This window comes from Malaclemys terrapin, chromosome 20, assembly GCF_027887155.1.
Source record: "Malaclemys terrapin pileata isolate rMalTer1 chromosome 20, rMalTer1.hap1, whole genome shotgun sequence".
Taxonomy (NCBI): domain Eukaryota; kingdom Metazoa; phylum Chordata; order Testudines; family Emydidae; genus Malaclemys; species Malaclemys terrapin.
Genome location: NC_071524.1, coordinates 85886 through 105796, shown reverse-complemented (window position 1 = coordinate 105796; position 19911 = coordinate 85886). Strand labels below are relative to the sequence as shown.

The following is a 19911-nucleotide window of genomic DNA, read 5'->3' as shown; positions in this document are numbered from 1 at the left end:
ATGAACTCTAACGCCTGTAAACAGAGGAGTCCGGGCTGACACATGCTCTTATTGAAAAGGGAACTAAGCATGTATGTTCAGCAGTCACACTAGAACAGAGGATAGCCTAAGCCCAAGCACACACACACCCCCAGAAGAATTGGATCCCATGGGTTAGGAGAGACATATTTGGTTCACCGATGGCAGTTCCATGGTGGTGCACGGTAAAAAGAGAATCAGATATGCAGCCATCAATTTAGAAGAGGAGGTATTAAAGGGGTATTTGGATCATGGCTCAGCCCAACATGCTGAACTCCATGCCATATACCAAGTCCTAAAACAATATGAAACAGAGAACTGCCCCAAGACTGTATACATCTATGCTGACAGCAATTACTGTGTAAACGGGGTGCAATATTGGATGTTTGATTGGCAGAGGAACAATTGGAAAGCCGCAGACAGGAAAGAGATAGTATATATAGATGAATGGAGATGGATCTATGCCTAAGTTACCTCTCATCCCAACCAGCTTAAAATCAAACATGTCAAGGCACATGGAAAAGCCTCCACAGCTGAAACAGTATGGAACAACCATGCTGATGCCATAGTCAGAGATTATGAAGGGATAGCAGCGGTGACCCGAAGGCAGGAAAAGAAGGTATTAGAAGCAGTCCGCGTCCCAGGAAGAATTGAAAGACAGGAACTGGTGAACATAGCTCATCAGTTCATGCATGAAGGAGTGGAAGGGACGCTGGGAAGATTAAAGCAAGTGGCAGAATGGAAGGGGATGAGAGATGATATGAATACATGGGTCAGGAATTGTATACAGTGTCCCAAAGATAAAGCTCGTCCTCCACACCAGCCTCAGATGCTACATCAAAGAAGGCTGGGACCCTGGCATAGAATCCAAATTGACTTCATTGATAAATTGCCAAGGAGTAAAGAAGGATTTCTATATCTACTTGTAATCATAGATTCCTTTTCAGGTTGGGTGGAAGCTTTCCCTACGAGGAACAATAGCGCCCGCACAGCTGCTAAGAAACTATTCTCTGAAGTGCTTTGCTGATATGGGTCTCCCGAGATTATTGACTCAGACAACGGAGGATCCTTTGTGGGAGACATATTTACTCTACTGATTAAAGCATTAGGGGGTTTACACAAACTCCATATCCCATACAGACCGCAATCTTCAGTACAAGTAGAGAGGATGAACCGCACTATTAAAGAAGCCTTTAGGAAAGTTGTAGACAACACCGGTAAAAAATGGCCAGAGATACTGCTGCTAAAATTAGCAACCATTCACAGCAGTAACAGGCTGAGAACTAAGATCCAGCCATACCAGATCCTCTTTGAACAGGCAATGAGGTTGGTCATCAACCCAGAACAAGCGGCAGACACAGAGACGAACACTCCGAGTAGTATACCACTCGATAGTATCCATCACCATGTAATTTTGACAGGTCTGTATGCCCAATTAGGGCCTATTTAGGGCTTATGTCCTGCCTTCCCACCTCGTTTTCGGTGCAGCCAAAGTTTGGCGCCGTCGGCCATTTTTAAAAAGTGTGCGTGTTTGAGTAGAGGTAGTGTTTTGTGTGCTTGTGCTTGGGTACCTGGAAAGGAAAAGGTTGAAAGAAGAGAGTGACAGAGTGTAAAGATGAAAAAAGAAAGTTTGAGTAAGATTTAGAGAAAAAAAGGAAAGAAAGTTTCTTTGGGGTGGTTGAGTTAGGAGAGAGGTTGGTAAAGACAGGTTATTCAAGAATAGAAAGATAGAACTTAAAGAAAAAAGGAAATATTTGTTTTTAAAGGGTTAGTTTAAGAAAAGAATAAAACAATATTGAAAACTAGGTTTAAAAAGGAAATTTACTAAGGCAAAGCCTGTTTCGTAAGCACAGAGTAAAAAAGTAAATAAAAAATCATTAAACTATTCAGTACCATGGTAGGTTAAGAAAAAAAGCCTTTAAAACATTAAATAATATTAAAAACTAGGTTTAAAAAGAGAATTTACTAAGGCAAAGCCTGTTTAGTAACCCCATGGTAAAAGGGTGGCTAAGAAAAAAGCCATTAAACTATTCAATACCAGGGTAGGTTAAGAAAAAAGCCTTTAAAACATTATATAATTAAAAACTAGGTTTAAAAAGTGAATTACTAAGGCAAAAGTAAATAAAAAACCATTAAACTATTCAAGACCAGGTAGGTTAAGAAAAAAAGCCTTTATAAACATTAGAAACTAGGTTTTAAAAGGATTTTACTAAGACAGGACTAAGACAGGACCTGTTTGGTAAGCACAGGGTAAAAAAAATGAATAAAAAAACATTTAAACTATTCAATACCCATGTAGGTTAAAAAAAAGAAAGGTTAAAAGAAAGAACAGGGCAAGAAAAGGGAAAAGAGAGCCCTCTTTGCAAAGGGGAAAAATAGAGAGCACATGGTAAAATCAGAATAAGAAGGAAAAATAAAAAAAGAGAGAAGCAGGTAGAGCCTGTTTGGTAAGCACCGGGTAAAAAAGTAAAGAAAAAAGCATTCAGTATCAGGGTAGGTTAAGAGAAAGAGAGAGGTTAAAAGAAAGAACAGGACAAGAAAAGAGAGCTCCCTTTGCAAAGGGCAAAGCTAGAGAGCACATGGTTGAATCAGAAAGAGAGAGAGAGAGAATGAGAGAGAGGGAGAATTCTTACCTTTCAAGTCTTTCTGTAGAATGAGGCTACTTTCCTGGTTCAGACCCTCTCAGACGTGTTATCACTGCCTTTGGATCGGCCCAATTAGAGGTTGTTTTACAGCAGCGTCATAGAATTCATTTTTCTGATCCAATCCTAGAGTCCCAACAAAAGCTGCAGCTTCATATTGTGCTTACTAAATAAATAACCCCTGTTAGTTTAAAACCTAGGAAAAAACTTTTTAAATTGTTTGTTACTAAAAGCTTATGGTTTTAACTTTTATAAAAAAAACCCTCTGTGCAAGGGTTACATGGCAGGAAAAATGCTGGGGGTCTGTTTCTATAGATAAGAATAAAACAGTTAAAAGGGGAGAAAGAGAGAGGAGGGGTGGGGGAAAAGGAGGGAGTTGCCTCTTGTTTATTCTTGGGACTCTAGGATTGGATCAGAAAACAACCTCTTATTGGGCCGATCCAAAGGCGGTGATAACAAGTCTGAGAGGGTCTGAACCAGGAAAGTTGCCTCATTCTACAGAAAGACTTGAAAGATAAGAATTTAAACCTAGTTTTTAATATTATTTAATGTTTTCAAGGCTTTTTTTCCTAACCTACCATGGTATTGAATAGTTTAAATGGGCCCTAATTGGGCATACAGACCTGTCAAAATTGCATGGTGATGAATACTATCGAGCAGTATACTACTGAAGTGACCAAATTTTTAGACCAGACAGATGACCAAGTGGGAAATCGAACTATTGATATTATACATGCCAATGGAGACATGTTACGAATTGCCACCACAGAGAAACAAATTACAACCTACCACTGGTATGATATATTCTCTGGATGGTCCCTGACTACCACTGGCATCCTATCAGTAATGCTACACCCCTTGATAGTAGTCTTGATATTACATTGTATTTCTATAATTGGTATGTGTGGCATGTGTTTTCAGATAAAAAGAATGTACGCTAAATTGGAATCAGAAACACATGTTGCCTCACAGTACCTTCTCTTAAACAGGTTAAAAAGAAAGTGACACTAACGATTATGTAAATATCATAGTGTCAAAAGGGGGATAATGTAGGGATATCAAAGAAGGTACTAACAGTGATTCCCCCAAGAAACAGTGATTCCCCCAAGTGACAGTGACCTCCCCCCCCATAATTTGTCCCCCTCACTTTAAAATCCAACAGTTTCACCAAGTACAAAAATCTCTTGGGTCTTCTGTTAAAACTTGTAAGCTACTGTCTGTAGAAACCATTGATTATATCTGTCCTGTGAAAAATACTTTCTTACTATGTAAAACTTACAAACAAGCTAATTGACTTTGTTCTTGAAGTGAACATGATGTTACTAGCCCTGCTGTGAGCCTTAAGCCATTAATTGACACTGTGCGCTTCAGACAGTTTATTCTGTAATTGCTACAATATAAACAAACACTATAAGCCATTAAGTGACTTTCACTTCATTGTAAGAGCAACGGCTCCTAGGAACAGACCCCCACACTCTGTGATTAAAGGGCCGGGAGTCTCAAATGAATTAGCACACACCCCGAAAGTGGAGACAGTAAATTAAAAATATAGTTAAGATACGGAATGTATATTGATGAATGCTTGATGTACATGAATGGTTAGGGAGGTGCCAGCCTAGAAAGGGAGTATCCATCGGCCGAAGAATGTGTCAAGTGGACCACCAGACAACCCCCGGAGGGTAAACTGGGATCCACCCCATCACCTGGAAGGATGAGAAACACAAACTTTGGACAGTGTGGAGCCACCAGGAATGTGCCATCTGCTGATTGAGTCAGCAACAGCAGGATGCAACAGCTCCCATAGACTAACATAGGAATTAATTCCTATAAGAATGGACTCTAAAGACTGAGGACTTTGAGTCTCCGGTTCTGCTGCCAGCCTCCAGGAGCATCAGGTGCATCTGACACAGACTCGGCTCCATCCTCATGACCAAGATACCTGGCCAGTAACTTGGCATGAGCAGCTTCTAGGCTGGTAACTATAACACCTATACAGAACTTGAATGAATGATTGTGTGAATGAATATATATATGTGTGTGTGTGTATAAGGAATAAATAGTGATAGGAATAAGTAGTCAAACAACATTCTTTACTTTTAGCTTTGCTTTATTATTATATTTACAATAAATTTGGCATCTTTGCCTTATCCCTCTTAACCATATCCTGCTGGTTTTATTCTATTGATATAACAGTTGGGGGTTCCCTGGGGAGGGGAAACCCTAAGACTGAAGGGTTACTGCCAGGGTGCAGTGTCATGGACTCACAGATCGTGCCGACTCATGGCCCCATGCGATCCGTGGGGGGTGCCCCTTTCAGTGAGACAGCCCTTCTGGGTGGTCCACTCTCTCTCGGGGTGAGGCCCCTCCACCTCCTGGTGCCGCACCTCTCTGAGCCTTAGCACACATGTTTCTTGCCGTGGGCCACCTCAGGGAGTCCACTTGCTCTGGACCCCCGGAGCCTCCAACACCCTGTTCTCTAGCCCGGAGTGACTCTCAGCCAGCGTAAAACAGGAGGATTTATTGAGAGTTGAACACAGCACAGGAAACTCTCAGGGCCTCAGGCCTGGCCTCCCTCAGCCCAGCACACCCCAGTCTCTCTGCATCCAGGCAGGCTCTGCCTGCTCCACCTCTCCAGCCTAGAGCCCCCCTGCTTCCTAGCTGGGTATCTGATATCCCCTGCCCCAAGCCCCGCCTCTGTCCATTGTCTTCTCTCCAGGTAAACAGGGTCGTAAACTGGGGCCTCTTCTCCTCGCTTCTGTCCTCTGGCTGGAACCGGCTGGTTAGGTCACTGGACCCTCACTCTGCAGCCCATTGTTTTCCCACTGGCCAGAAGTGGCTGCAACTCCTGAGCTGGGTCTCCGGGTCGGGGTCTCAGGTCACCAGTCGCTGGGGTATCCATCCTCCAGGCCATTGGCTGGGGTCCCAGGTTCCCTCTCCGGTTCTCTGTAACAACAAACTCCTTCTCCCCTCACCTTGTTAAACCAGTCACACCCAGGGAAACTGAGTCCCACCCCCTCCGCATGCAAACCATTCAAACCCCACAGAAAATAAGAAAAAAACGCACTTCATCACAGGCAGCACCCCAGGTACAAGGGCACCAGGGTCCAGGGAGGGACATGGGGGGCCAGAGGACAGGTGGATCACCGGCCTCCAGAGGGCACTCCAAGGCTGTGAGAGCTAATTCCTGAAGATGACCAGCAGGAGGTGCCGCAGGGGTGAGTCCGCACTCTACAAGAACACTTCAATCTCTCTGGTCACTCAATAACAGACCTAAAAGTGGCAATTCTTCAACAACAAAACTTCAAAAACAGACTCCAACGTGAAGCTACAGAACTGGAATTAATTTGCAAACTGGACACCATCAGATTAGGCCTGGATAAAGACTGGGAGTGGTTGGGTCATTACAAAACCTAAGCCTAATTTCCCTAATACTAATTTCTCCTGCTGTTACTCAACTTTCTTGTCAACTGTCTGTAATGGGCCACTCTCTTACCACTTCCAAAATTATTTTTCCTCCCTTGGTATCCTGCAGTTAATTGATTTGTCTCATTAGACTGACCTCACACTCGGTAAACCAACCCCCATCCTTTCATATATTTATACCTGCTCCTATATTTTCCACTCCAGGCATCCCATGAAGTGGGCTCTAGCCCAGGAAAGCTGATGCCCAAATAAATTTGTTAGTCTCTAAGGTGCCACAAGGACTCCTCGGTTGTTTCTGCCCAAGTGCTGCAGTTCTGTCTTTTTCCCACCAGAGGCCACTGTGGCGCCACAGCAGCAAGCAGTAGGAACACAGCCCGCTGTTCTGGTCCCACAGCGGCCCCCTGCTGGGCAACAGGCAGAACTGCAACACTTCTGAGGCAGAATGTATTTTCTATGGGGAAAAAAATTCTCTGCTGCAGAATTCCCCCAGGAGCAGAAGTTCATCACAGCACCTGCTGCAGAGCCTGGTTAGGGCAGAGTGGGGCACCCAGGGCTGCTGGGGGGTCACAGACTGGGGCTCAGGAGCTAGTGGGGTGACAGCATTGAGTCTGGGGAGGGGGGAGGAGGCTGCAGAGACCCATGGGGATGGGGGTTGCAGAGCAGGGGCTGATGTGCCTGACTGAATGAGAGAGGCTTGAGGTCAGCCAGGGTCTGCATGGGTGAGGCTTCCCAGCTCCCTAACTACCACGCCCCCCAAAAAACAACCTTCTCCCGCCAATGCCCAACCCCTTCCAGGTTCACTCCCAGGCTCCTTCCCTCTCCCTCAGCTCCTCCATTATCCTTGTTTGACAATGTGGTTCAGGCGGAACCCAACTGAGAGTGCCAACTCAGGACAAATTGCTCAAACAGGGCAGTTACAGCCCAAGGCTGGGGTTTTTTCCACCTCTAAGGCAAACCAAACGAGCCAGACTAAGAGAACTTCGGTCTCACCCCACTGGCTAACCGCAAGTCTCACAAGCAATCTCCTTAGACATTCCAGTTTCCCAGTATTACCTTATATAGTCTTTTCCAGGTGTAAGAACACCTCTTTGTTCTTACTGTGGAAAATTACAGCAAAATGGAGTCTGGAGTCACATGGGCAAGTTCCTGCATACTTTGCTGAGTCTCAAGGCATATTTGCCTTCTCTCAATGGGTCCATTGTATAGCTGATGGTCCTTAATGGGCCATCAAGCAGGCTAGGCAGAGCTAACACCAGTTTGTCTGGGATGTCACCCAGCAGCATAGCATAAGTTTGAAATACAGACAGTATAGAGCCAATATTAATAACTTCAACTACAAAAGTGATACACACATATAGACAGCATAATCATAACCAGTAAACCATAACCTTGTCCTAGACACCCCATTTGACCCCCTTTATACAAGATTTGGTGCCACTACAGGACCTTGGTTGCAACAATGATCTATATGGTCCCAGATTATATCAATAACGTCACACCTTGACTCCTCCAAGCCTTTGCACTGCTTCTAGGGTGACCAGATGACAGGAAGAAAATATTGGGACACATGGGGGGGGGGGGTTTGCCAGCGGAGCAAAAAAAAAATTCATTGCAGCTTCAGCCATCCTCTTCCACTGTCTTTCTTGGCTGTTCTGATGTGACCAGATGGCCTCTTTTTATAGGGACTGTGCCAATATTCAGAGTTTGTCTTATATACACGCCTAAACCCCTCCACCCCCTGTCCCAGCTTTTCACCCTTGCAATGTGGTCACCCTAGTTCTGAGTTCCAGCTCAAATCAAGACAGCTAGTCCTCCATGCCATCTCTGTCCCTTCTCAATGGGACTTTCTCCCTGCCAGCACTGTGCTTGGCACCATTTCGATGACACAGCTCAGCCACCAGGGTCCCTTTCCACTGGCTCCCCACTCGCTGGGGCCCTTCATTTCTGATGCCGGTTGCTACCTCACTGGCTGCTGGTGTCTCTCTCCAGGGGCTGGGCAGCTCCCTCCAAACTCTACCGGCCCTTTCCACCGGGAGTGCTCTGGCCTGTAGGGAGCTGCTCCCTGCTGTCCCATCTGTTTTCTTTCTCACCCTACTTCAGCTGCCCAGGAATCCTTGGGGTCCTCCCCACCACAGCTGTTTCGTGGCTCTTTTTGAGGAATCCCCTCTCCCTCAGCTCCAAATCTCCAGCAGCTGCTCCTTATCCCAGCTGGGAACCTCCAGTGACTCCGTCCCCACTCCCCAGCCAGGTGTCCCCCCTGCTGGGCCCAGGGCTCAGGGCAGAGCCTGGCTCTGAGCGTCAAAATCCCCTGAGTGTCTGGCTGGGGGTGGGGCTGGGAGCAGGGATACTGAGCTGCGCCCTCACCTGCTACCACCAGCTCCATGGGGTCGCTGGGCTCTGACCAGACGGGCAAGTCTAATTTGGTGCTATATCGGCAGCTGTAGCTCCCTGCGTCAGTTCAGTGGCATTTCTTTGTCTGTCTGTAACACAATAATTTTTGAAGACTGCGTTAAATTGATTCCAAAATTTCTCAGCATCAGTGGGAAGAACCTTGTTGGTCTTGGTGACAAGGAAAACAGCAGCACCAGAAAAGCCTGATTTTCTGCACCACACCCATTAAATTGGTGCTGTAGGTGGAGGTGCTTTGTGACATCAGAGTTCACTCAGCCAGTCAGTGCTAACTCTCTCCAGGAGATTTGCATAATTCAACCCCATTGGTTAAAATGAGCTAACCTGCCGGTTTCAAAGGGAGAGATGACCCAGACAGGTGGCAGGGTTAGGATTTAAGATCAGGGTAAGTGGAGTGAGTGAGTAAGGTGACCAGATGTCCCGATTCTATAGGGACAGTCCTGATATTTGGGGCTTTTTCTTATATAGGCTCCTATTACCCCCCACCCCGTCCCGATTTTTCACACTTCCTGTCTGGTCACCCTATGAGTGAGTGATGGGCGGGTTGATGAGTTGTGGTCGATGTCATAATGCTACTTCTCAGGCTCCTCTGCCTGTAGCGCCACATGGGCACCGACTGCCAAGGGGAAGTTTTTGTTGGTCTCAAACTTCTGAAACAAGAAGCACAGACGAGGAATGGCTCAGACGATTTGACAATCAAATGTAGGGTTTGGGGCATTATCCCGTGCAATTGTTACTGGTTTAGGGATGGAAACTGGGCCTTCAGAAACAAACAAGTGTCCGACCCTCTAGTTAGTCTCTTTTAAGATCGAGTAAATAATTTTCAATGAATTATTGATATGATGAATTTTGCTGCCTTCGCTCCTATAACCGAATATGAGCAGTTTATGATTAACTTGAATGTGGAAGTTCTTCTAAAATCAGGGTGAATAAAAAGGATTTTAAAAAAAAAAAAAAAAAACACAAAAGGGATTTAAGAAAAATGTCAATTGGATTATTTTCATTTAAATAAAAAATTTGTTTGTTTGTTTAAAAATGAGACTATTTGGGGATTAAATTTGAAATTCTGACAACCCATGTTAATGCCTAAACTTGCAATAGTTTCGTCCGTGTTTGCTGCCCAGTTTTAATGGACGTCAAACCACTGAATTTGTGGAAGTCGTTGTCTGAGCACCTGGAACCAGAGTTTGTTGAAAGGGTAAAACAGCTTTTGACAGCAGTAGCCTCTTCTGCAGGCACAGAAAGAATATTTTCTTAAGTTCAGTGTATTCAGCTAGTTCAGTTCAATGACACGTTCATTCAAATTTCCGATACTGACGGGGAGTTGAGAAAGCAGGAAAGCTTCTTTTCCTCTTCCAATCTATGAATAAATACTACACGTGGGGGGATCAGATCTATTAGTTCTAAGATCTGAGAGATACGATGGGCAAGTCTAATTTGGTGCTATATCAGCAGCTGTAGCTCCCTGCATCACTTCAATGATACGATGACTAGAAACAATCAGTTCATTTCACTAATTGCAGATACCTCCTTACATCAGTTAGGTTCAAATGAAAAATACGTTTCGATCCACTTTTTTTTTTATTATGTATTCAGCACATTTAAAGTAGTTTCATTTAATTAATAAACAGATTGAAAATGCTGTTTCTGTGCATTTGAATTTCCATCCAAACTGAGTTTGGACAAATAAGAAGTAAAAAAATCATCATAATCTAGGAAATAAATGTATCATTTGCCATTTTCCAACATATTCAAAATGTAAAAATTAGACTTAAGAAATGTAAATGACTCCATATAACTGCTTCAATCAACGTGGATAGATATAGTTTGCCATCATGGTTAGCAAAAGAAAAAGCACCAGATTTAGTGTAAAGACTCTATTTAGTTGCAAATCAACATTTTTAATGGTTATCAACTAAAGAGAATCAACCTATCATTAGGAAAATAACTAAAAAGTACAACATTAAAACCTCCTCGCCCCCCTGTTGTAACCACTGGACACCACTTCCCATCCCGAGCCGGGGAGAGAACCTAGGAGTCCTGAATCCTAGGGCAGGTAGATCAGGATGGGAAGCAGAGCTGGGGTCTCATCTGCTCTCTCTCGGGGCTGGTCCTTACCCTGCAAAGACATGAAGCAGATTTGTCCATGAGTCGACCCTGATCCCCATGTATCAACCCTGCCCCTCTGCCCTACAGGGCAGCCGGGACGGGGGGGGGGCCAGGACAGAATCCCTGCCCCTCACGCTCTGCCAGGGGGAGCCCCGCCCCCTCCAGCTGCTGAGCCTGGATACCCTAGAGACAGGTTCCCGCCCCCGGCAGCACAGTGGCTCCTACAGAGCCCCCTGCCCCACCCCCTGCAGCCCAGCGCCCCCTAAGTGCTGCCCAGGGGCTTTGGGACCAGATCTCACTGCCAGGGGTATGCGCCCCCTACTGGGACTCTGCCCCAGCCCCTGGGTTTCCTTCTCTGTCTCCCATCCAAGCTATGACCCCTTTACAGCCCGGCTTAGCAGCGGCCTTAACCCATCCCTCGTTGAGCGGGGCACTCACTTCCTTGGGTTTTCCTGTAACAGAGGAAGGCCAAGAGATGGTCCCTGCCCCAGCCAGGTGCCATTCACACCTGGAGTCACTGCAGAGCAGGTCTGGGCGCAGTTGTCCCTATTTTAGAGGAGGAAAATCCCTAGTTCTTGGGATCCTCATATGCCCACGTATGGCCCCTGCCTCATTCACTGCATCCAGCCCCCCGAGCACAGAGCGACTCACGGGCTGGTCTCTGGTGCCCGGCACCGCCCAGTACCACAGGCCCCAAGCCGCACACAAGAAGGGAGTCAGCCTCCCATTCTACATAGTGGGAAACTGAGGCACAGACACAGTCACTTTCCTCAGTGAGCTCCCAGGGGAAGGGACTGTCTCTTCACTCTGTGTTTATGCAGCGCCTGGCACAACAGGGCCCTGATTATGGCGGGGGCCCTACATGCTCCCCCAACACAAGGGCTCCAGTGCTATTGAGGCCAGCGTTTGCAGAGGTCTCCGCTAACTGTGGGCGTCTCAGCTTGTGGGCGCTCGGCCTGAGAACCCTGAAGATTGAGGCCCCCCCACAATGAAGGACACTTTTGAAAACCGCGACGAGATCCCATCACACAGAGTCTATGTCCGCAGCAAGAGCTGGGCCAGATCTCCTAGATCTCCTGGGTCCCAGCCCAGCGCCGTATCCACCAAGCCACCGCTTCTCCTGCAGCCCCTGCCTCATTCAGCACGGGCCAGGGCACTGCCTGGGCCGGGCACTGGAGAACAGAGGGGATGGGATCACGGGATTAAATAGTGACGCACAGTTCATACAAACTGGGGACAGCGTTAAAGTAGCTTCCAGGGCTGCTGCTCCCCCCTGGCTGGGGAACCCCCCAGTGACTCCATCCCCACTCCCCAGCCGGGCGTCCCCTCTGCTGGGTCAGTGCTCAGGGAAGAGCCTGGCTCTGAGTGTCCCACTGGCACCAAGCCCCCGTGAGGGTCTGGCTGGGGGTGGAGCTGGGAACTGGGACGCCGAGACGGGCCCCTCACCTCTCACCACCAGCTCCACGGGGTCGCTCCACCTGACGAACGGCTCCGACCTGCTGTGATGGGAGCAGCTATAGTTCCCGCTCTGCTCCCGGCGCACGTTTTTGATGGGAAACACAAACTCCGACTTCTCCGAATCCACATGTGCAACATGGCGTCCCCCTTTATTCAGCACGATCCGCACGCCCTGGCCCTGCCCCCGACACTGAATGGACACATCTCCTCCCAGGGAGACCTCCCCGCTGGGGCTGATGATGGGCTTGGGCAGAGAGGGCTCTGGGAGCAGAAGGAGACAGACCGTGAGACGCAGACCCTGGGCGGGGAGGGGCCGACACAGCGACCCAGCCACCGGCCCCCACCCAGCACAGCTCCTCATTGAGTGCTGGGCGTCCAGGGGAGTGGGGAGGGGCCGGCTGAGCAGCCCCTAGGCCCCAAAAGCTCTGTGCGTCCCCGAGATGGGGAGTATCCCCCTGGGAAAGGCCCCCTGCTCCGCAGCTTCCCCTGGAGGCAGGTATCCCCCCTCCCTCAGACTGAAATCTCCAGCGGCTGCTGCTCCCCCCAGTGACTCCATCCCCCATGGGCTGGACCCCCCTTTCCGGGAGGCTAGCCCTGCAACCCCAGCCCCCCCCCCCGCACAAGGCCCCGCTTCTAGTGGCAGGAGCCCTGAGTGCCCCTCGCCACCCCCTCCCCCAGCCAGAGAACCCCTGGGCCGGACGGAACTCCAAGACTGCCCCCCCACCCCCGCCACCAGAGGACCCCTGGCACAGTCCCTGTCCCAGGTCAGCCGCAGCCAGCCAACCAACCCGAGCCCCAGCCTGGCCAGCCCGAGCAAACCCAGTCACGCCAGCCAGCCCAGGTGACCCCAGCCCTGTGCGAGGCCAGAGCAGCCCCCAGCCCCAGGCCCCGGCCAGTCCCAGGCCCCGACCAGCTGGGCAACCACAACCCAGCATCCCTCGGCAGCGGCTCCAGCCAGGGAAGGCAGAGCTTTCCCTGGCCTATTATACCCGCCACCCACGTCATCCCCGCTCCCCGGACGGGCATCCCCTCTGCTGGGCCCAGGGCTCAGGGCAGAGCCTGCCCTGAGCGTCCAGCAGCATGGAGCCCCTCGTGAGGAACTGGCTGGTTGTGGGGCTGGGAGCGGGGATGCTGAGCCGGGCCCCTCACCTGCTACCACCAGCTCCATGGGGTCACTGGGCTCCGAGAAGACGAAGGGCTCCGATCGGTTCTGGTAGCTGCAGCTGTAGTTCCCTCCGTGCTGCCGGCCCACGGTGGGGATGCGGAACTCGGCCCCATCCCCAGCAGGGTCCATGTGTCGCGGCGGGTTCTGGTCTCCAGCCTTGTGCAGGAAGAACCTCACGTCCCAGTGCTGCCCCTGACACCGGATGGTGACGTCTGCCCCTGGGGCAGTGACCCCAGTGGGGCTCAGAGAGATGGAGGGTCTGGGTAAGCTGGGCTCTGTGCACAGGAGACAGGCTGTGAGAGCCAGACACGGGCACTCACTCAGCCCTGCGGTCCCCGGGCAGAGACTCTCTCCCAGATCCCAGAGTTCCCCCTACCCAGAATCCTGGCCCTGCGCGCTGGGCTTCCAGCCCCACGGACACCAAGCCGCGGCTCACTAGTTCTAGGGATCCTCATATGCCCATGTGTGGCCCCTGCCTCGTTCACAGCATCCAGCCCCCCGAGCACAGAGCGACTCACGGGCTGGTCTCTGGTGCAAGGCACCGCCCAGCACCACAGGCCCCGAGCCGCACACAAGAAGGGAGTCAGCCTCCCATTCTACATAGCGGGAAACTGAGGCACAGACATATTCACTTTCCTCAGTGAGTTCCAGGGGAAGGGACTGTCTCTTCACTCTGTGTTTATGCAGCGCCTGGCACAACAGGGTCCTGATCATGGCAGGGGCTCTTCATGCACCCGCTACACCAGGGATCTAGCGCTATTGAGGTCTCCACTAACTGTGGGCATCTCGGTTTGTGGGCGCTCAGCCTGAGAACCCTGAAGATTCAGGCCCCCCCACAAGGAAGGACACTTTTGAACACCATGGTGTGCTCCCATCACACAGAGTCTGTGGCTTTCCCAGGAGCTGGGCCAGATCTTCTGGGTCCCAGCAAAGGAAGCAGGTGCTTGGAGCAGCCAAAGGAAAGGGGCGGCATGTCCGGGTCTTCGGTGGCGGGTCCCTCAGTCCCTCTCGGAGCGAAGGGCCCGCCACTGAATTGCCGCCGAAGAATGAAACGGCGCGGTTGAGCTGCCACTGAAATGCCGCCGATCGCGGCTTTATCTTTTTTTATTTTATTTTATCTTTTTCGGTTCACTGCTTGGGGCGGCAAAAAAGCTGGAGCTGGCCCTGCCAATGGAGTGGGGAGGGGCTGGCTGAGCAGCCCCTGGGCCCCAAGCCCTCGGTGAGTCCCCCGAGACGGGGAGGATCTCCCTGGGAAAGGTCCCCTGCTCTGCAGCTCCCCCTGGGGACAGGGATCCCCCCTCCCTCGGACTCAAATCTCCAGCAATTGCTGCTCCCCCCAGTGACTCCATCCCCCATGGGCGGTGGGTGGACCCCCCTTTCCGGGAGGCTAGCCCTGCAACCTCAGCCCCCCCACTGCACAAAGCCCCACTTCTAGTGGCAGGAGCCCTGAGTGCCCCTCGCCACCCTCTCCCCTGGCTCGAGAATCCCCGGCTGGCCAGAACCCCGAGCCAGCCTGTTGTGCATTTGGTTGTCGTGGTAATAGAATCTTGTGTTGCTATGGCAACTGAGTTAGATTATTAGGGGATAGCCCAGCCTGTTTGGGCTGGCTTTTGGTTAGTTCTCTGTGTAGCAATAAGTGGCTGCTCCAAGGTTTACAGCTCTCTGTGTCCCAGTGATTTCTTCCTAAAACTGTTGCCCCCAAGGATATAACACAGCCCCCCATCCCCACCTCCAGAGGACCCCTGGCACAGCCCCAGGCCCAGGTCAGCCCCAGCCAGCCAACCGACTCCAGTTCCAGCCATGCGATGCTGAGCAGCTCCAGCTGCGTTTGCCGGCCTGGGTGACCCCAGCCCTGTGCAAGGCCAGAGCAGCCCCAGCCCCAGGCCGCGGACAGCTGGCCAACCACAGCCCAACGTCCCCCAGCAGCGGCTCCAGCCAGGGAAGGCAGAGCTTTCCCTGGCCTATTATACCTGCCACCCATGTCGTCCCTGCTCCCCGAACGGGCGTCCCCTCTGCTGGGCCCAGGGCTTAGGGCAGAGCCTGGCTCTAAGCATCCTAGCAGCATGGAGCCCCCCGTGAGGGTCCAGCTGGGGGTGGGGCTGGGAGCGGGGACGTTGAGCCGGGCCCCTCACCTACTACCACCACTTGCACGGGGTCGCTGAGCTCTGAGGAGACGAAGGGCTCTGATCGGTTCCGGTAGCTGCAGCTGTAGTTCCCTCCGTGCTGCCGGCCCACGGTGGGGATGCGGAACTCAGCCCCGTCCCCAGCAGGGTCCACATGTTGCGGCGGGTTCAGGTCTCCGGCCTTGTGCAGGAAGAACCTTATGTCCCGGCGCTGCCCCTGACACCGGATGGTGACGTCTGCCCCAGTGGGGCTCAGAGAGATGGAGGGTCTGGGTAAGCTGGGATCTGCGCACAGGAGACAGGCTGTGAGAGCCAGACACGGGCACCCACCCAGCCCCGGCCTCCCCGGCCGACTGCAGCCATGGACAGATCCTGGGGCCCCCGGGCAGAGATTCTCTCCCAGATCCCAGAGTTCCCCCCACCCAGAATCCCGGCCCTGCGAGCTGGGCTCCCAGTCCCACAGACACCGAGCTGCAGCTCCCTAGTTCTTGGGATCTTCATATGCCCATGTGTGGCCCCTGCCCCATTCACTGCATCCAGCCCCACGAGCACAGATCAACTCACGAGCTGGTCTCTGGTGCCTGGCACCACCCAGCACCACAGGCCCCGAGCCGCACACAAGAATAGGGTTACCATATTTCCACAATCAAAAAAGAGGACACTGGGGGAGGGGAGATGAAGTCCACCCTAGCCCCTCCCCACCCCCATCCACTTCCTCCCACTTCCCACCCCCAACTGCCCCCCTCAGAATCCCCAACTTCCCCACTTCTTGTCCCCTGACGGCCCCTGCTGAGAACCCCCCACCCTAACTGCCCCCTAGGACCCTACCTGTCTCCTGACTGCCCCGAGCCTTATCCACTCGCATGGGTGGCAGGGTTGTAGAAATTTTGGTGGTGCCCAGAACCCACCCCCCCCACCTGCCTAAGGCTCTCGGAGGGGGGTTCGGTGGGGGAAGGCGGTCTGGGGTGCAGGTCCTGGGCTGGGGATTAGGGTGCAGGAGGGGTGCAGGATGCAGGCTCTGGGATAGAGTTTGGGTGCTGGGTACAGGCTCCGGGCTGGGGCAGGGAGTGGGTGTGCAGGAGGAGGTGAGGGGTGCAGGCTCTGGGATGGAGTTTGGGGGTGGGAAGTGGTGCAAAGGAAGGGAGTGCAGGCTGTTCGGAGGGAGTTTGAGGGCAGGAGGGGGTGCAGGGGTGAGGGCTGTGGGTCTGAGGATGAGGGGTTCATGATGTAGGAGGGGGCTCAGGGCTGGGGCAGAGGATTAGGATGTGGGGGGATGAGGGCTGGGGATGAGGGGTTTGGGGCCTTGGAGAGGCTCAGGGCTAGGGTGGAAGGGCATCCTGTCTTTCCATTAGTGGTGGGGGGCACTAGGACCCGGGGGCAGCAGACAGCAGTTGCTGCTGGCTCTGGCAGTAAAAGCAGGCAAGGGAGAGGCAGGGGGGTCCACGGGGGGGACGCGCGGAGGGGGGGTGGCAGGTGTTGGCCGGGGACCCTTCCAACCCTCCCCCTGCTCCCTGACTGACCCCCCGGGACTCCCCTTACCATGCCCATGTCCACCTGTAGGTAAAACACGCTGCCGGGTGGGGCTGTTTGTGTGGTTACACTGGGCTGCAGGAGCACGGGGGGAGCAGGGGAGGGGCTCTGGCTGCTGGAGGCCAATGGGAGCGGCTCAATCGGCCCAGCCACCTAATCAGCAGCCACACTCTGCATGGGAGGGAGGGGGGAAAATCCCAGACCTTTTAACCTTGTTACCAATTCCTCCCAGACGGCTATTTAGAGACGCAAAAGCCGGACATGTCTGGGGAAATACGGATGGATGGTAACCCTACACAAGAAGGGAGTCAGCCTCCCATTCTACATAGCGGGAAACTGGGGCACAGACATAGTCACTTTCCTCAGTGAGCTCCCAGGGGAAGGGACTGTCTCTTCACTCTGGGTTTATGCAGCGCCTGGCACAACAGGGCCCTGCTCATGGCGGGGGCCCTACATGCACCCGCAACACAAGGGATCCAGCGCGATTGAGGCCAGCGTTTGCAGAGGTCTCCGATAACTGTTGGTATCTCTGTTTATGGGCCCTCAGTCTGAGAATCCTGAAGATTGAGGCCCCCCGCCAATGAAGGACATTTTTGAAAACCGCAACATGCTCCCATCACACAGAGTCTGTGGCCACGCCAGGAGCTGGGCCAGATCTCCTGGGTCCCAGCCCAGTGCTGTGTCCACCGAGCCACTGCTTCTCCTGCAGCCCCTGCCTCATTCAGCTCGGGCCGGAGCACTGCCTGGGGCAGGGCCTGGAGAACAGAGGCGATGGGATCATGGGATTAAATAGCAACTCACGGTTCATACAAACTGGGGACAGCGTTAAAGTCACCTCCAGGGCTGCTGCTCCCCCCTGGCTGGGGAACCCCCCAGTGACTCTGTCCCGGCTCCCTGGCTGGGCGTCCCCTCTGAGGGTCAGGGCTCAGGGCAGAGTCAGGCTCTGAGCGTCCCTTTGGTACCGAGCCCTCGTGAGGCTCTGGCTGGGGGTGGAGCTGGGAACGGGGACGCCGAGCCGGGCCCCTCACCTCTCACCACCAGCTCCATGGGGTCGCTGGGGTACGACACGGCAAACGGTTCCGATCTGCTGTGATAGGAGCAGCTGTAGCTCCCACCGTCCTCCCGGCGCACGTTGCTGATGGGAAACACAGCCTCATTGTCGTCCGAATCCACAGGCTGGAAATGGCGTCCCTCTTTATTCAGCACGAACCGCACGCCCCGGTGCTGCCCCCGACACCAGACGCTCACGGCTTCCCCAAGGGAGACCCCACCAATGCGGCTGATGGACACGGAGGGCTTGGGCAGAGAGGGCTCTGGGAGCAGAAGGAGACAGGCCGTGAGACGCAGACCCTGGGCTGGGAGGGACCGACACGACGACCCAGCCACCAGCCCCTCCCCCGCACAGCTCCCGACTGAGTACTGGGTTTCCAAGGGAGTGGGGAGGGGCCGGCTGAGCAGCCCCTGGGCCCTGAGCCCTCTGTGCATCCCCGAGATGGGGAGAATCCCCCTGGGAAAGGTCCCCTGCTCCACAGCTTCCCCAGGGACAGGGATCCCCCGCCAATCTCCAGTGGCTGCTTCTCCCCCCAGTGACTCCATCCCCCATAGGCGGTTTGTGGACCCCCCTTTCCAGGAGGCTAGCCCTGCAACCCCCCACACACACTGCACAAGGCCCCGCTTCTAGTGGCAGGAGCCCTGAGTGCCCCTTGCCACCCCCTCCCCTGGCTCGAGAATCCACAGCTGGCCAGAACCCCGAGCCAGCCCCCCATCCCCTCCTCCAGAGGACCCCTGGCACAGCCCCAGGCCCAGGTCAGCCCCAGCCAGCCAACCGACTCCAGTTCCAGCCGTGCGATGCTGAGCAGCTCCAGCTCCACTGGTCGGCCCGGGTGACCCCAGCCCTGTGTTAGGCCAGGGCAGCCACAGCCCCCAGCCACAGCCCCCGGCCTTCCTCTGCCCCAAATCTCCTGTGGCTGCTTCTCCCCCCAGCTGGGGAACCCCCCAGTGACTCTGTCCCCGCTCCCAGGCCGGGCATCCCCTCTGCTGGGCCCAGGGATCAGGGCAGAGCCCGGCTCTGAGTGTCCCATCGGTGCAGAGACCCCCTGTGGGTCTGGCGCCCGAGCGCCACCACCCTGCTGGGGCACACTCAGATCATGGGTTTGGGATATTCACGCGCTGCTTTCAACAAGAGACAGGAGTTAAACAGGGAAGACGCAGCCCCCGCCTCCCTCTGCCCCAATTCAGTCCATACGTCATTCGGCCGCTGTAGGAGTCTGTCCCCTACCAGGGTTGGCACTGCCTGCCCATGGGGTTGGGGGCAGGGGGTTCACCCAGACGTAGCTCAGAACCTGGCTGCAGGAGAGATCCCCTGCCCCCCCCGGTCCCACCTGAGGCCAGCCAGGGAGCCTGACCAGTGGGCCCCTGCAGCTCTGCCCCCCACCCCGGGGTTGGAAATAGAGTCTGTGACCGGCAGGAATCTCACAAGACCCACCTTTTCCCAGGACTAGGGATCGGGGGGTGGGGCTGTGAGTGCAGGGGAGGGAGGTGTTGGGGTGGATCTCGGGGCAGGGGAGGATCTGGGGGTTCTGCCTGCGGCTGCACTGACCGTGAACGTTTCGGTTCCCCGAGGGGATCTAGAGCCCATGGATGGGCCCTGTTAACGTTTGTATGAGCTGAAATAAATCCACCTGCTGCCCCCGCTCATTCCTCACAGCCTGGGGGTGGGGGGTGGGGGCAGGACATTAAACTAGAGGATGGTTCCCATCTGCTTCGTCAGACCCCACGAGCCAGATTCAGCTCCTAGTTATTCCCTAGTGGGGCCAGGACTGGGGAGGTTCACAGAAGAACAGGGCCGGGTCTGAGCTCACGGGGGGAGTTTTGGTTGAGTTTTGGGGAAGGTTCAGGGCTCAGTTCCTCTTTTCTCCATCCCACTTATCCCTTCCCTCGTACTTAATGTTATTGTCCTCCCCACAAACTGATACTCACCTCCCCACACGCCGCTGTGCCCGGCCAGCCAGCAGCCTGGAGGGGAGATGGCTCG

The 19911-nt window shown here is 53.4% G+C and overlaps 1 protein-coding gene across 1 annotated transcript in view; it reads right to left on the bottom strand.

Annotated features, from left to right (window-relative positions):
* The window catches only part of LOC128826301 (immunoglobulin superfamily member 1-like), a 57478-nt gene that overhangs the window by 37297 nt on the left and 270 nt on the right, over nt 1-19911 (bottom strand). Inside the window, exon 2 of the mRNA XM_054009548.1 lies at nt 19857-19892. Within this exon, the coding sequence (XP_053865523.1) occupies nt 19857-19892 (36 nt within the window). The remainder of the gene's footprint in view (nt 1-19856; nt 19893-19911) is intronic.